A 17,403-nucleotide genomic window follows, 5' to 3' on the forward strand; every position below is an offset into this window, starting at 1 on the left:
TATATATATATATATATATATATGTTTTCTACTTTTTTGTACAAATATTGTACAATATTCTGATAAAAATATGTATCTTAAGGTAGGTTGGGAGTCAGGACAATTTGGAGATAAGAGCTTACGGCTGACAAATCTATAAGGTAAAGTTTGGCAAATAAATCTTGATTAAAGTTCGGAATAATATTGAAATGAAATGCCTCTTTAGTTTTGAAGAATGCATTAAGAATGCATTATTTTGTGTCAAAGATCTGACACAAAACAGCCTATTTCTTATTTTCAGGAAGCCTGTGGAGGCTTTCACACATAAAGCCAGCGGACAGGGTGATGGTGAACAGCAACGCAGACACACAGTGAAACAAAGTTGTGGCACAGGATATCAGAGATTTGGACGACAGTTTTGATAACTTATCAGCCAATTCCACACACTGCAGAAGATGTTCCTGTCCTCACTGAAGCCAGATTCTGGAAATGTGAGAATTGCTTTGGGCGGTGGAAGTCAACAGACTTGAAAAGGTTTTGCTTGCTGATTGCCAGAATCTAACGAAATAAGAAAAAGATTACAAGATCTTCTGAGGGATTTCAGACTATCTTCTATAGTGTGTGTGTGTGTGTGTGTGTGTGTGTGTGTGTGTGTGTGATGAGGAGGAAATCAAAGCAAGCGGGCATCCTGTGGGCAGCCCAGGGGAGGACCGCTGGGTGCCAGGCGGCAGCGAGGTGGGTGTCCTGAAGAGCGACGTCTGGCTTCACAAATACACGCACGCATGCACGCACACGCACACACACACTCACCCTCCTTTCAGTACAAAAGGCCAACATGTAATTGAAGTGGTGTCAGAACTCTGGGGGCCTCCACCCTCCACCACCACCACCTCCTTACGTAAACCCACCCACTGCCATGCTTTACTTTTGTGTTTCTACTTTAGATTTCTCTTTCATCAACCATTATAATATGTGCAGCTGTATAATTTTGTATATTTTCTTCTTCTCTTGTGTTTAAATGCAGTGTTTAGAACTACTTACTCTCAAACATAAAATGACTCTGAACTCAGTCTGGGTCAGACATTAGAAAGCGCTCACAGGGGCAGGAGCCCAGGGCCCCATCTTTTCTAAATATTTTACTTTTTTTTTTTAGCAAATTGGTTTTGCAAATATTGTGCGTCATATAACACTCACAAGACGTTATCAAATGAGTTGTATTAATATTTGGGAAATTCATATTTAAAAATCACAATGTTTTGGGAGATAATTTTGGGAACAACATGTCTGACACTTAGATGATTTCTCTGCACTTGAGTCACTCAGCAGTTGTGCTCACAGGAGGCTGTAGTTCATGCCAAAATGAAAACATAATGTTTTTAAAAGCAATCTTCTGAGCTCAGAAAATCTTTACAGAATAAGAAAATAAAATGTTTGAACTCCACATTTTTAATCATGACTGGTATTTACATGAAACTAAACTGAATTTATTTAGCAATAACACAAAATACTAACGTAAGCTTCATAGCAATAGTCAGATCAATGATGTCGGTCAGATACAAAACAAACCACATACAACAAGCAGAAATCGACAATATATGTAAAAACAAACACAAAGGAAACAAGAAACCATACTCTTTGCTGCTGCTCACAATGTTTTCATGCAGTTTGCATGTTTACACGACTCGGCCACTGTGATGATTTGTAATAATATATTTCCATGCAGTTCCCAGTTCTGGAAACTGCATGTATACTTGTATACTGAAGTTTTGTATACCTTCAGTATACAAAACTGATGGAAAAAAAGTCGTCCTGCAGCTCCATGAACTTAATGCTGGATGCCGATGTAATGACACACAGTGGACCAACAACATATACTGAGAGCTAGTTTACTCAAGGAAAAAAAAAAAATAAAAATATTGAGTTGATCAGATGCCAGGGATCAGATGAGGACATCTTTGGTTTAAACTGCATCATTTAAATAAAATAAAATAAAAACTTTAATTAAAAGGGTAAAAAAAAAATAAGGTTAACACAGACTTTACAAGTTTAGACAACATGTTGGATGAATATATGAATCCACTGAATTAGACTCACTGAAGTTTATGTGAACTAAGAAAGGAAACAATCCGTTAGAAATTCTAGACAAAACAAAAAAATACCCAGTAAAATAAATATTATTTAAAATATTAGATTGTATAAACTCAAACATGAAATTCATTGTGTCTCTTGAAATCAGCAGATTTTATCTTATGTTCTTAGCATTAATCTTTAGTTTTTTATACTCGCACCGAATCAAATTGATTTAATGTAAAAAAAAAAAAAATAGTCATATATATTGTTTATTGGTTTTGATGAATTAAGTCTTTCTTGAAAATATGTGTTTCTAAAGCAATTTTTCTAAATTAAAAGCTTAAACAAAAAGTATTTATTCATTTCCTGTACATTTTATATCAAAAATCTGAAAGTAAATGTTTCTTCTGTCTAAATGTTTTCATAAAAACTGTGTTATGTTTCTTCGGCTCATCAAATGAACACAGACAGAAGCTGGGTGAAAAATCCTGCAGATTAATCCTAACTCTACTGACACGATTTGTTTTACGCAGTCATGCGAACTCAGGGAAACAATAAAAAGTGTGTTAAGAGAAGCTGTTGCTGGGAATCTTCCAACTCCCCAAATTAACACTTCCACAAATACGCTTCTTGGAAGTTTAAAAAACTGTAGATAGTGCAGCTTTTGTCTTTGACCTCGTCTGTTTCTGTAACCTGAAAGGATCTGATTTGAAAAATCACTAATGTCGCTTTGCTGCCCTCTGCTGGCCGCATTAGATGCATTCAAAGGACAAAGGCTATATGCAGAAACAGGCGGCTGAGAGAATGGCTTAGATTGAGATCAGTAATTGTTATGCGCGTCTCTGAATGCTGTCAGTGTGTGACTGACTTTCCTGCAGAGGGAAAATCTCTCCCCGCTGGCCTCCGTTAATCATCAACTTGTATGCAGAGGCATGTTTGAATCTGTTTGGCTTTAGTTTCTGGGGCATGTTTTATTTGTATTGTTTTTTGTGTGTGTGTGTGTGTGTGTGTGTATGTGTGTTTTGAAGGCCACAGTAATATGACAAGAAACAGCGCGGTGTGCTGTTAATACCATGCTATACCACATAATCATCTCCACTTTGTTCTAATATTAATCATCAATACTGATGAATATCCTGGTAAACATCCTCCAAAACAAATCTGGCATAAAATACTTAAGAGCAACTTTTGAGCTAATTTCCAGCACATTTCCAAATGACAGAATTACTCTCTGAGTTGTTTCCACCTGTCATTCTCACATGTTTGTTATTTGACAGCCAGGATGAAGAATGCACATCTGCTTGTCTGAGCTTGTCTGGACAAACTGACTAGAGCAACTATGAGATAAGTGATGAAAACTTCATGACTCACTGACACAGGGTGTGAGGGCTGCAGCGCGCCCATTAGCTTTTACACTTCTGCTGCGCTTCAAAACCATTAAGTTCTCTATTTTCACCTCAGTGTTTCAGTTTCAGTGTTACAGAGATGCTACAGGCCCTTCCCGCTCTACAGTTTCCTTAATTACATGTTTGGACGACGGCAAGCAGCAGATTTGCTTTTGCATCAAAGTTGATCTTTGCATCACTATTGTTTTATTTTTGTTTTTGTGACAGGCGTGGTTGTAAATCCATTTCAGCTCTAAGCAACTGGGCAATTTGACAGGAGTGATTCACACAGAGTTAAAGGGAGTGAACTGCTCTCTGCTGCACGGCTTGGATTAACCAACACACTAATAAAGAGAAGCGTAGAGTTCAAATTAACATCTACATATATTTACGATATCTCTCATGTTATCATGTGAAATGTGAGAAATGTCTTAAAACCGTCTTCCTGATTTTGCAATTATGCTGTAATTTTCATATCTAATGGAAAGAAAATGTAGGCAGGACTTAGATTCGTTGGACTAGTTTAATATTTCGTCTATCCAGTATGGAAGCATAACTTTAGAGAGGAAAAAAAATTACTCTAAGTCTTAATTAATAATATTTATTGAGTTGCAGTTATTTTCTACTCATTTTTAGGTGAAAAAATTGTGCAAAAAATATCGAGATAAATACTCATACAGATTTTTAAAACTCTGGTTAAACTGTGACTGACTGTATATGTACATTTAAAGTTTTAGTGTAACTGTATTTATTCAGGTGATGGACGTCTTCGTTCAGGCACAGCACGGCAAAAATTCATGTACCTACTTGCAGTGACGATGAAAAGTGTATTCATTCACAAAAGTTAATGATCTGTTTAGCATTTGACCTGATTAATTCCTATTTCTCCTCAGTGCTTTCCATGTTGCTGGGTTTTTTCTTGTTGTTTTAAAAACATGTTCGTTGAGTTCAAAATGACCTCAGTCATGTTCTGAAATCTGTATAAAATGATGTTTGTTAGTTAGGAATCCTTATGTAGAAAACCCATCACAACATGAAGAAACTGATGTGTGAAACTCAGTGTGGATTGCAGGGATCCAAGTGAAAACAGATGCGGCGTCTAAACATTCCTATATTCCCTTTTTGAGTGTTATTGTAGCTGAACATCTGTTCATCTTTGCAGATCTGCAAAGATGGGTTTGGGTTTTCTTACTTGGTCCTCTTCCTTGTTAGAACACCTCTGATGCTGTGGGTCGTTTTCCTGTAGTGAAATCCAGCCAGTTCTCCACTGACTGCATGACCTTTATATACACAAGCCCCTTTTGTTCTGTTTAATAGTTTCCTCTGCAGGCATTGTTTACTCAGCTCGCCTCAATGGGTCCAAAGTATTAGTGCTATGCTTGATGAGTCATCAGGCAATAAACATATTTATCTGCCATAGGTTTATGTTACCACTAAAGTTCATGTAAAAAAAAAAAAAGTAACTTTTTTTTTTTTTTTTTTTTACATTTTTATATAACTTGTTTCTGTTACCCAGAATGCTTTCAGATCAGGATTCCTACTTGTAAACAAACACATTCTTGCAGATCAAATGATAAAAATGTCTGGGAATATCAACTTTTCCACTGGATGATAAAGACGTAGCTACACATTTATCTCCTAAACATTCCTAAAGAAGTAGCCTCTGATTAAGTACACAACAATATTTATCTCCTTTGTCAATTTAATTGGTACAAAAACTGAGGAATCACTCAGTAAATATGGCTGCTGTGGGCAAACGGGAGATAACTTGCTCTGCGTCTGATTGGCATAGTTTTCATTACTTATTATTGCAACAATTTCAATGTTAAATGGCGATTATGACAACTTGACATTAACCAAGAAATCATTACTGTTTAAACTTTACCTTTAATAACATAAAGTTATCTAATTTTTAAAGTGCAATCATTAATTCTTTTATAACAAATTTATATCAGTAATGATTTCCTGGTCAATGTCAAGTTGTCATAACAAAGACATTTTGAATAATGTCAACTTTGTATTAAAAGTGTCATGATTTACCAAATGACGCTTTATGACAACAGTCATAAATATTCATGAAGGCTTATTCATGTTCCTGACAGATGTTATGTCATGTTTATGACAGATGTTATGTCATGTTTATGACAGATGTTATGTCATGTTTATGACAGTGTCATGTCAGTCTTATTAACCCCCCTTCAAATAAAGTGTTACCAGAGATTTTTAGCCAACTGATTACCAACTAATCAGACCAATAATGGACTCTAAATCTTTAATCAAGAAATCTCCTGTTTCAGGTTAAATTCACTTCTCTTACTGTAGCGGGACGTTTCTCGCTCTAAGCTGACGTAACTTTGATCCCTCGCTCTCAGCAGCAACTCAACATTTATTTAAATTCTGCGACAGCTACCGTGAGAAACACTAAATGTTACACGCCGGCTCCATTTTCACAGCTTTTACGAATTCAAATTCACTATTTGCATCAGTCCAAAAGGAAACAAATGTACGTGTTGAACAATCGTCATATTCACAGCTGACCTGCATGTTGTGTTGCTCTTTTATGAGATGCAAATACTGTCATAGATTTGGTTTAGTACAGAGGCCTGAGTTCAGCTCTGCCCTCCATGTTTGCCAATAACCTGATCTGCTTGGTGTGGAAAAAGAGATATGCATTTTTTTCAACTTTCATTCTGCAGAAACCAACAATATTTATGTCTTTGCACTAAATGGGAACTGTGCAACACCCCTTTGTAATTCTATCAAATTATGCAGCATATCTTCTTCATTCTGATCATTATATACTCATTATTGCATAGAAAACAACCAAACGACCAAACAAAAAGGATCCTTTACTCTTAGGAGATGCTCGTGGTTAGAAAAACACCTAAATATTATTTATGGAAACATTGCAAATAGGAAGGAATCTACAGTAATAAAAAAAAAATCAGATTCTACTTAAATCAGGTGATTAAATTTTGTATCCCAGCAAAGAAGATGACAAGAACTGGAACTGTAAATGTTGATATGAATTTATTTGAAGTAAACTTTAACAGGATATTGTCAATAAAGGAATTTAAACATCATTAAAAACATGTAATCATTTTTTTTTTCAGTCTAACTTTGTATGAGATTACACTTTTCCTTTTTTTATGTTAGCAGGTATTAACAACTTTCTTTCTATTTCATCAAGGCCAGAATGATGAGACGAATATTTCCTTAGGAGGATGTTTTTAAGTCTTTCTTCAAAACTCAAAGTGAAAAGCTCACAGCAGCTCTGTGAGGAAGAATGGACTAAAACCCCATGAAAGTCAGAGAGCTTAAAGATAAAGCTACTAAATAACAGGATCATGTTTTACTGAGCCCTCTGAGTTTGAAGGGAACAGGAAACAAAAGTATCTCATTATTCTGGCATTTAGTAAATAGGAAAACCTTTGGTAGCCAAAAGCGACTACAAAATAATTGTAGTGCATTTAATATAAGAAAGTAGGGGAAAAAAAGATGTCCTTTATGTTGTATATAAAAACTTCTGGCTTGAAATGAGAAATGTTTTAAGTTTTTGTTGACTTGAATACATTGTGTTTCCCTTAAACGTTTTCTTTTTACAGTTATATTATTTGCACATTGATCTTAGTTATACAGATAAAATTTGCACTCAAATAAATGATGTTATTCTGCAGTTAGTTCAAAAGTAGGTGATCTACTATAAGTGCCCCTTTCCCATAGAAATGTCTGCTTATTATTCAAACTAAAAAAAACAAATACTTTAATTAAACTCTTCCAACAATCGATCAATAATTAAATACATGTAAAGGCACAAGTTACTGTCTGAATCTTTCACATTACTCACATTAAATCTAAATCATTTTGAATTGTACAAATAGCACAAACGCATCCTAAACTAACAGTCGATGCCTTGATTTTGTTTCTTCTTACTTGAATTTTCATGCGTGGATCAGTCCAAGCTCCACGGCAGAGAGAAGTTCTCTCCCTCCAGCTCTTTAGTGATCACAGACTTAAATCGGGCCAGATGGTCTGAGTTGAAGTGGTTTTTCCAGTCTCCTGCGATCCCTGTCGCAAAACAACACATCGGTGAAAGAGTGAAACAAACACCGACTCGTTGACAGGAAAACAAATCTCATGTGATCAGTAGACAGACATAAAAAAAAAAAACTGACCTTTCCTCAGGAAGTGAGACTTGTCGTTGTCCATGTACTCCTTAGGGCAGAGGCTGAAGTTGGACATGGTGTTGGCCTTCATGCTCTGGAAAGAGCAATGCTTCGCTATCTTCTGAATGACTTCTTCACTCAGATTCTGGTGCAAGAAGTCAGAAATGCGCCTGATGGAGGCGGGCAGGTCCTGAACGAGAGACGATGCTCGATCATGAACACGGTTATGATAAAATATGGGTACAAACTCTTTCCTCTTGTAATCTCTCTGCTTATCTTTTTTTTATTATTATTTCACTTCACATTTAGGCACAACTTTATGTTGGCCCAGCACATGTAACCCCAATAAAATACATTGAAATTTGTGGCTTTAAAGTGACATGTGGAACAGTTTAAAAGATTTATAATTTAAATATTTGTAATATTTGTAAAGTACATTAGGTTCATAATCACACATAACATGAAGCCCAACAAAAAAGGAAGAGAGTCGGTTTCATCAGGATGTCTTTTAATTTACACAAATAACATGCAACATGTTTCCAACTCCCTAGTCGGAAACATGTTGGGAAGGCACATAGGTGTCTTCCCATAAGACACTTATGTACCTGACTTTTATTGTGAAGGGATTGAAAAAAAAAAAAAAAAAAAGCTACTGAAACTTATATGAATGGAAGAGAGTTACCACAAGTCAGTGCTACTATAAATGGCTATAAATGGTTTATGGGAAACCTATAAGTGTTTTTCGGTCTTTAGTTGACATTTGTGAACAAAAATAGTTTTTCCGTAAAAACGAAGGGGCAAACAGGAAGGCTAAAGATAACACATGCAGAACAACCTAGTTTAAAACAGGAAGTCTAAACTAGCCAAAGATTACATAAACTCTTAAAATTACCTGAACCATTTCCTCATAAGTGATGAAAAGTATCCTGTCTCCCAGCTCTGCATTTCTCCAGCTCTTTACATGGTCTGTCCATTTCCCAAAGACGACTGCAGACAAAAAATAAATAAATCAATACATGATCACAGAATTAAAAAAATATATATATAATTTTTTTTATGCAGCTTAAAACAGATGCAGCATGACAAAAACACCCTGGAAACCTTCTGGAAGAATCTCGAGAAATGTATAATTTATCCTTTAGCCTTTGTTAAAATTTTATTATAACCATGTCATGTCAAATGTTATTTATACCATTATTTATGAATAATGAAATCTTGATGTAGTAAAGCAGATCACACAATTAGGATCCCATCATGAGAGCAAAACTACCTCGACACTTCAACTGATAAACTAGTGTCTTAATATTGATAGACTGAAATATTAACACAGGCTACATGGGAAAGAAAACACCAAACTCTCTGACTTCTGCCATCCAGGAATTTTTCCATGAACTCCTCAAAAGTCCCTGGATCCTCCAGGAAGGCGGCCATCTGGTGGAAGTAATATGAAGACACCAGGATGTCTTTTGGGTTCCTCATTACGTAGACCACCTGCAAGAGACAAACACATGCAGCGCTGTCTATATTCTCAAGAAGAGCCTGGACATATCTGACCAAGTCTCCACCCACTTACTTTGGCTTTGGACGTGCGGAAGGAAGGCGGCATGAAGCTGTAGGGAAAGTGTGTGACGAGCGCACGTGGCGACGGCAGCTTGTCCACGACCTGCGCCAGCCTGGTCTCCTCCAGCCACGGGGCCCGGTCCCAGTTCACAACCGTTTGGACGCGAGTCAGATCTCCGCCACTTAGCACCAGCGGGAGGATCTCCTGCATCCAGATCGTCCCTACAAAGACAAAGACTTCAGTAGAAGTCAGAATTTCCCTTTTTGTTGTTGTTGGATTGTTTTGAACTGGGTGTTGACTCAGACTTATTGAGAAACAAAGGGGAAATGAGCTGTTTTTTTTTTTTAACTTTCTGTATCAGTTTGGGGCCAAACATCATACTAATGTGAGCACACAAGGGTAAAAAAGAAGCTGCACAAAGTGCTCTCTTTAATTTATTTTTCTGTAACAAACTCTTAGTATTAACAAATAACTGTAGTTGTGTGATTTCCATCGAAGTATACATTTATTCCTTAGCCTGGATGACGCTCTTATGGAGCTGTGGATGCTTAAAAGTCTTGTAGATCCTCTAAATGGAAATCTGAAATTTGTTTTTTTCCATCTATAGATAACAACTAAAGGTGTAACCTTGTAATCCTCCCGAATAGTACATGTAAAGCTTCAGGATTTCCCTTGTGCACCCTCTCAGTCTATAGTTGTTATCTATAGATAACAACTATTTATAGATGTTACTATAAACAACTATTTATAGTTGTTATCTATAGATAACAACTATTTATAGTTGTTATCTATAGATAACAACTATAGACTGAGAGGGTGCACAAGGGAAATCCTGAAGCTTTACATGCACTATTAGGGAGGATTACAAGGTTACACCTTTTCCCTGACATTCCAATAAAAATCTCATAATAGTTTTTCTCAGTTTACATGCAATAAGGGCTCACATACATCGGAGGTGTTAAGTGAAACACAGGCCTGAGATTTATATCATAATGAAAAGTTGAGCTGCTCCAAAAAGGACGGCAAAGGAATCAGGAAAGATCCTCACGAGTCCCAATCTTTCAAAGTTTCACGTTGTTCCCTTTAGGAACTCCTGAAATGATTCAAATGAGTTAATTTAAATAAAAAAAATCCTCAAGGCAAGCATATTTTTGCTTCAGTACTTCATTAATTGCCAAATAACTTCATACTGTTCAAGCACCTCATTTTATTCCAGCATGCAGCGACAGGATTTATTGCCATTGTGAAGCACAACTTACTTCACTCGAAGTTACATTTAGATGCTGGTTCTTTTCCCAGTATTACCTGGCATTTATCCATTATTGCATCTATGCAAATCAGCTGCCCTGTCACGGTTCTTGAAAAGGATCCCAGCAGTACTGCCAGCAGCATGTTTCACCACGATGTGCAGGGTGATGTACTGTGCAGTCATCATTTCAGTCCAATGTTTGCTACGGACACCAGCTGACAGGATTCCCTGGATCATTTTCCCTTTTTAGCTAACTTGTTGACATTTTTTTTTTTCCAGATTTGTACAGAACACACACAATGTCAGATTCTTCCATCCGAGATGAGGATCTCAGCAATCTCTTCCAGATAACATCTCCCCTGAACATCTTGGCAAGAAGCATATCAGTATAAAAACACTGACATTGTGCAAGAGGCATTTGCGTCATGCCTCATGGGCAAAAGAACAAAGGTAACAAGGTGACCGGAGGGATTATTATGTTGTACAAAAAAATCCCCAACAAAAATTAAATAATTTTAGTACATATTATTATGTCTCAGAAGAGGGCTTAGAAAATAACAATACAAAAAATTAAAAAAATTAAAAAAATAAAATTTGACCAAAAGGGCACTTCAAGCACCCCCAGACCCCCACTCTGCACGTGCCTGGACTACAATAACTTGCGTGATTTCTAAAGGCGATTGGTTAAACTTGATTTTATTTAGGGATATTCGACAAATAATACTGCTACTTTTCACCTTATTATTTGCACAAAATGATTAAAGCCGTACATAATATTCACTTCCACTTCACACGACCCGCCCTGTGTTGGTTTATCGCATAAAGGATCCCACTTAAGTTTCATGCAACTTGGAAAAAATATGTAAAGTTCGGCTATTTACTGGAAATGACAAGTCTTATCGTAAAAGCCAGTCCACTGCAACACTGTCGCTGTTGCAAACCTACAATGCAAGGTTTGTGTAGTTCACAAAGTGTTCAAAGTCCATTTTTATTCCGGCTTAATATGAGAACAGACATTAATGCATTCTCGATGCTGTTAAAGCATGCGTCGTTACTAATGATTTTTGGAACAGCTGATCTCGATGTGATTTAGCGTTAGTTTCAGTAATGTATCCACCCGTGAGGGGAAAAAAAAGTATTATCTTTAACTAAACTGACCTGACTTCGGGTACGTAACCGCGAGAACATCATCATCTTTCAGAGTGAATTCCTGCGCAAACTTCAAACTCTCTGCAGAGTGAGTCTCTCTGGGAAACAGAAGTCCCTGATACTCCAGGTAAAGCTCCTCGGAAGAAGACATTATGCTGCAGAAACCGAGTCACTACCAAACCACTGTTCGTGCGGAGCAGTGAACTGACCGAAGCGCTCGTCTCCCCTGCCGAGACTTCCAGCCCCTCTCGCGGGAACATCAAGCTCCACGAAGGCAACCTGGTCTGCTTCAATTTTCTATTTAAAAAGATGGTGTTTTTTTTTTTTTTTTTTTTTTTACCATTTTCTTCGTTGCTATGCATTTCTCAAATATTTATTTTCCACATATAAAGTGTTTTTGTCCTGAAAAAAATAATTGTGCGGAAGTAAAGTTGTTGAAATTTTATGAAACTTAGAGGATTTTCTGCTGTTTATTTTTGCTGCATTTATCCTATCACACTCAAATGTTTTAAAGTCGGAGTAAAACTTTTTTTTTTTTACTAGAGGGCATAAAAGTAATTTGAGAACACATTTGCATAAACCCCTTGAAGGTAAATTGCTGTGTAGTCTGCGCAAATTCACATCACATACTTCGGGGGAAAGCTGTAATAATAAAAAGAAATAGATATTTTAAAATAAACATAAAATATAAATGAACCGAAGTCAGTTTGCATTTCCCTAATTGAATAATTGACCAGATTTTGAATCGTGTTTCACTGCAGCACAACACTTCTTGATCTTTCACAAGTTCTAAGACGGGTTTTAAGGAAGTTGCTTAACTTGCACACTAATAGCTACTATTTTTGCTTCTTGTTTTCCCGCATTCAGTGATCTGCAGAACATTAGTTAAAATGTGAGCCACCAAGTTGGCTGTTAACCTGATCCCACTCAGAGCAGAATGTAAACAACTCAAAATAAAAATAAATCGTTAATCAAATGGATTAAAAAATGTCAATTCATAACTATATGTTCTAAAACACACAAGTCAACCTCACAGTGCAGCCGTGGTCAAGATACGATTCAGTAAGACACTGGCACTGTTTCTGAGAGATTACTTCTTTAAATTGAAATTATTGTTGAGGATAGTCAATTTATTTAAAACAGAAGAATCTTCCACAGAGGTGAAAACGATGCACAGGCGGCAAACATCTACGTCCGACTCCTCTGAAAGCATAGTGCCATTCTTACAGACGCTCTACTGAAAAAGATGTGGAACAATGGAGAAGGCAGGCAATTCAATCTTCTGTTGTCTGAACTCGACAAGCCGCATAATGGTATTTTAAAAGTTTTGCTTGTAACCTGAAACTTCATAGGAAGAATGGAACCATGTTTTCTGAGCATTAGCATGTCATCAGTCTGATAGGAGCAACAATGGCACCCTGAGCAGGGCATAGTTAAGGGGGATGTTTCTGGCACATCAAGTGCTGTCATGTCTCTAAAGTATGTGTGGCTTTCATGCTGAATGGTGCATGTACGCCGAGATCATTGGTGTCGAATTCATAGTGTTCCACACTATGGTGACAGGAACATTGCCATTCTTTGACACCACTGTCTTGTTTATTTGTTTTTCATTTAAAAAATAATAAAATCATCTGAGTATCCAGAAAATAAATGTCACTGCTGTCTGAGTGCCACAAAATAGTTCAATAATTATTGCCCAAATTAATCAGAGAGCAAATGAGAATCCAAAGTGAGTGAACCATCCGATGAATTCAGCATGAAATTATGAATTATTGGATCCGTGTTGCAGCATTTCAAGTTAAATTGTGTTGATTCTGAGTGGTGCATGAGTGCAGTGTGCATGGATAATCATGCAATTAGAAAAGTTTATGTAAATGTTTAATTAGTAACAGCACTTACTTAACAACACTGGATTGAATGGTAGTTGAATATAATTTTGACATAATTTAGACCTTAGAGGAGTGGTGACGTGCAAATGATTGTCATTTTACATGGAACAATGATGGCAGACCACAGACAACCTGTGGCTGACCAGCTGAGTCATTTTCCCCACAGTGCAGTGCAGATGAAAGTTGAGATGTAAAAGAAAGCAGCTTCACCAAACCTCTGCAAAACATAAATGTGCATTTCAGCTCTGATGCTTCCATGTGGACAATCTGCAAGGCCGCTATGCTCCATCATGCGAGTTTGCACCTTTAATGTGCTGTCTACTGGTTATACCTCGCATGCATGGGAGTATTTGTTTCTCTGTGCATTCCACTGTGTGTGCATGTGTGTATGTGTGTATGTGTGTGTGTGTGTGTGTGTGTGTGTGTTGCATAACTATGCAGTCCATTCTCACAGTGAGCTCATTGTTGGATTCTAAAAGCCCCATGTGAGTCCCAGGCAGGGTGAGATGAACCAAGAGCATCCAAACAGGGAAGAACAGATGCCATGAACATCAGCGCATTGACTGAGATATGTTGCATTAACAGGTTGCAGAATGAATAATTAGGAGAGGCGGAGCAAAAATGCAATTGAGGCCTCACTGAATGATTTTCACTTAGTAGACCTTTTATATGATTTTTTAACTTTTAACTTTAACTTTTAACTTTGCATGTTCAACTTGTTTACCTTGACTAAAATGAACTTATGGTTTCTTCATGGTCTTCTTCTGTGATCAGCCTTTATTCAGCATTCCTGCTTCAAGCTGGACATTCAGAAACCAACAGTTTTACTCACTCCACATGACTCCAATGTGACTAAATTTTTTTGTTTTGTTGCAATTATTCAAAATTGCTGCATTCCAGCCTGCTGATTATCTAATAATCCTAATTACTCTGACTGGTGAAGATTTGTTGGAATGTGGATCTCAACATATAACAATTGACAGTTTTAGTAGCTATTCAGATGGAGAGTGCATCAGCAGAGGAACACATATTTGAACGAGTTAAAGGAGATTGACGTTTTCCAAAATCAACTTCATTTCCTCACATTTAAATGTGAGTGAAATAACATGTTCCAAAAACCACTGCGACAGTTTCTTAATGACTTTGAGGAACATGGAGTTTATTGTTTCAGAATATGTAGTTTGTGTCTGATCCCAACGTCAGCTAGTATGATAATCTGAAAGGTGAAACTGCGGTGGTTGAAGGGAGTGATGGAGTGACTGATTTTCCAAAATAGACAAACCGTCATGGAAACAGGTATAACCGGTATCTGCCCAGAGAAAACAAACACATTCAGACACAAACTAAGCCGACATCTTATGATTGTGCCAGACTCTTCAATCAAGCAGAGTTTTATGGTTTCCCAAAAAGGCAACAGAAACTAAACTCAAAAATGCAGCTTAAAAAAAGACTTGGGAGAATGCAAAAATAAGATTATAATTCATGCTTGAATGAAAAATCCAATTTTTTTAAGCATAAAAGGCTTTGAACTGTGGCTGATAAAACTGAACATTCATCCATGAAGCAAAGGTGTCAGGTTGCAATAAGAGCTCAAACACAAAAATCAAATCAAATTCCTTTAAATGGGCATGGAGTCTATTTTGTTGTTTGTGAAAATAATTAATAAACCAAAGTGTACACCCTTGTCACTAGTGAACATCAGGTTTGTCCGGAATCCTTGATGCATTTATATGTTGCAGATGTAAATTTTGTGTCTTGCATTTCAGGAGTAGGAAGAAAAAAAAAACTCTTCGTTAAAAGAGCAGGAAAAAAGGCAATTCAATCTTCTGTTGTCTGAACTCGACAAGCCACAAAATGATATTTTAAAAGTTTTGCTTGTAACCTGAAGAATGGAATCATGTTTTCTGAGAATTACCCTTGTCATCACTCTGATAGGAACAACAAACATAACAGCTACTCTAACTCTGATATGACATCTTACTTCATCAATGACATTTATTATATATAACAGGGTGGAGCATTGACTACACCAACGATTTAAGCATTTAAACTACAGAAAGAAACAAGAACTGGTTTACTCTACCTGACTTGGGATATGTCACCGCAAACACATCAGAGTCTTCCACTGAAAAATTTTGGGCAAACTCCAGGCTCTCTGCATTGTGGCCCACAGGAGGCAGGAGAAGGCCTCGGTACTCAACATACATCGACGACGACATGACGACTGATCCCAGGGAGGCGACGGCTTACAGGCTGCAGGTACCCGCTCCGTCTGGACGAAGTTTCTGTCTCTGGTCTCTCTCCTGGTCTGTACTCAGGATCTGCAGAGGGAGGGCAGAGCCTCTTTCTTTTCTTATGTAGCGTTCTGAACGGCGGCCCTGTGTGATGCACGTCATCGGCTTCTTTAATTTTAGGATTTGAACTATGACATGCTCATTCTGTTTAGAAAGATGATTTACTCAAGTTCTCCTGTTAAGCAAATCTAGTTAGCTTTTTGGCTCAAGAAAAAAATGCCAGTGACAGTGAAAAGTCTGACTAGGACCCACAGTACCTCTCCAGTTAATATGTCAGATATGACTCAATCAATACATTTTCACGACAGGCTAAATGTGTCTTGGGCATTTTAAGTCTTGATATTTTTTGTTCAATGGCTCCCTTCTATTTTTTATGGTGTAAATAAACACCTTTTTTGTAAACATGAGGCTTAGTCTTTTATTTCTGTCCATCGTTCACTCATTTGTCTGTCCTCTATTCTTTTCACCCGTGTGCTTTGTCCTTTATCTCTTTTTTCATTCAGGTCTCCGTGTCCTTTTAGTCGCTCCCAGGACAAAGTCTGTGTGGTTCAGTTTGATCTGTTCCTTTAGACTCAGTGGTAACAGTAGGAGTGTGAGAAGAGATTATGTATTTGATGTGGACTGTAAATACTGAGGATATTTTTAAAACATAAAAGATGATCAAACTTTAATGGGGGTTTTTTTTGTTTTGTTTTTATATGACTTAACCTCATATAACTTGTTTGTACCAGACTTCACACCAATGAGTTTAAATAGGATAAAAAAAACAAAAAACAAATCAAATTATTGTTCTGCTCTACAGCAGATATTTACCACATCAAATTATCCAAATCTGACATCTGAATAAAACCAAAGCAGTGACGGGCAAAAAAGCTTTTATTGAATTTGCTTACAACGTAATGTTATTTTACTCAATGATCAGATTAGTTACTTTCCATGCTTTCATAAATCAAGCGAAAGTTACACACAAGTATAAAACAAAATACAATAAGCCCAAAAATTCACCATTACATCATAATACTAGAAATAACTTGACACTGCAAAATCTATTACATTATTTAATCTCTTCCTCCCGCTTCTTGTCTTGTAAATAAATACCATGATTTTTACACTGTTGTGAGACTTTTCTTTAGCATTGTGATGACTGTGAAATATAAACTTAATCTTTTAAGTGTTTACATTTGTTAAATTTTTACTCTTCAGAAACCAACAAAATGTGTGTTTTTGCACTGAGCCACAATACTCTATTATAACGACATCAGATTATGCAGCATATCTTCTTCATTCCAAACATTACATACTTATTACATAAAAACATGCCACCATGATTTTTTTTAACAATATTATTTTCTTTTCAGAGCAAATGAGCTGAACACATTCTTCAACAGGTTCAGTCCAGGAACAAGCTCATCATCATCATCATCATCATCATAATCATCCTCCTCCTCCTCTCCTGTCTCCAGCCAAACTGATATGTGATCCTCCTCTGACCCACAGCTTTCCTGTCAAACCTCAGATGTTCCATCTTCCACCTCAGTCATGGACTCTTCTGCTTCCACAAGTTTGTCTTCAACCACATTAGGAGACGCTGCTGCTCCCTTTGCCTCCACCTCCAACTTTTCCTTGTCTAGCAGTGAAGAAGCAGCTGCAGAGGCTGAACC

The 17,403-nt window shown here is 36.9% G+C and overlaps 1 protein-coding gene across 2 annotated transcripts; it reads right to left on the minus strand.

Annotated features, from left to right (window-relative positions):
* Window positions 1-6,445: 6,445 nt before the first annotated feature.
* On the minus strand, window positions 6,446-15,758 carry sult2st3 (sulfotransferase family 2, cytosolic sulfotransferase 3). 2 transcript variants are annotated; one of them, XM_007553134.2, is made up of 6 exons: window positions 15,532-15,758; window positions 9,174-9,382; window positions 8,965-9,091; window positions 8,493-8,587; window positions 7,610-7,790; window positions 6,446-7,502 (listed from the first exon to the last, which is right to left on the minus strand). In XM_007553134.2, exons 1-6 carry the CDS (start codon window positions 15,665-15,667, stop codon window positions 7,387-7,389), a joined length of 864 nt encoding a protein of 287 aa, XP_007553196.1. In that variant the 5' UTR covers window positions 15,668-15,758; the 3' UTR covers window positions 6,446-7,386. The 2 variants fall into 2 exon arrangements, with proteins under 2 accessions (XP_007553196.1, XP_007553125.1); XM_007553063.2 differs by lacking the exon at window positions 15,532-15,758 and adding an exon at window positions 11,569-11,812.
* Between the last annotated feature and the right edge of the window lie 1,645 nt (window positions 15,759-17,403).

This window comes from Poecilia formosa, unplaced genomic scaffold, assembly GCF_000485575.1.
Source record: "Poecilia formosa unplaced genomic scaffold, Poecilia_formosa-5.1.2 Scaffold0, whole genome shotgun sequence".
In the NCBI taxonomy this organism is placed as follows: Eukaryota; Metazoa; Chordata; class Actinopteri; order Cyprinodontiformes; family Poeciliidae; genus Poecilia; species Poecilia formosa.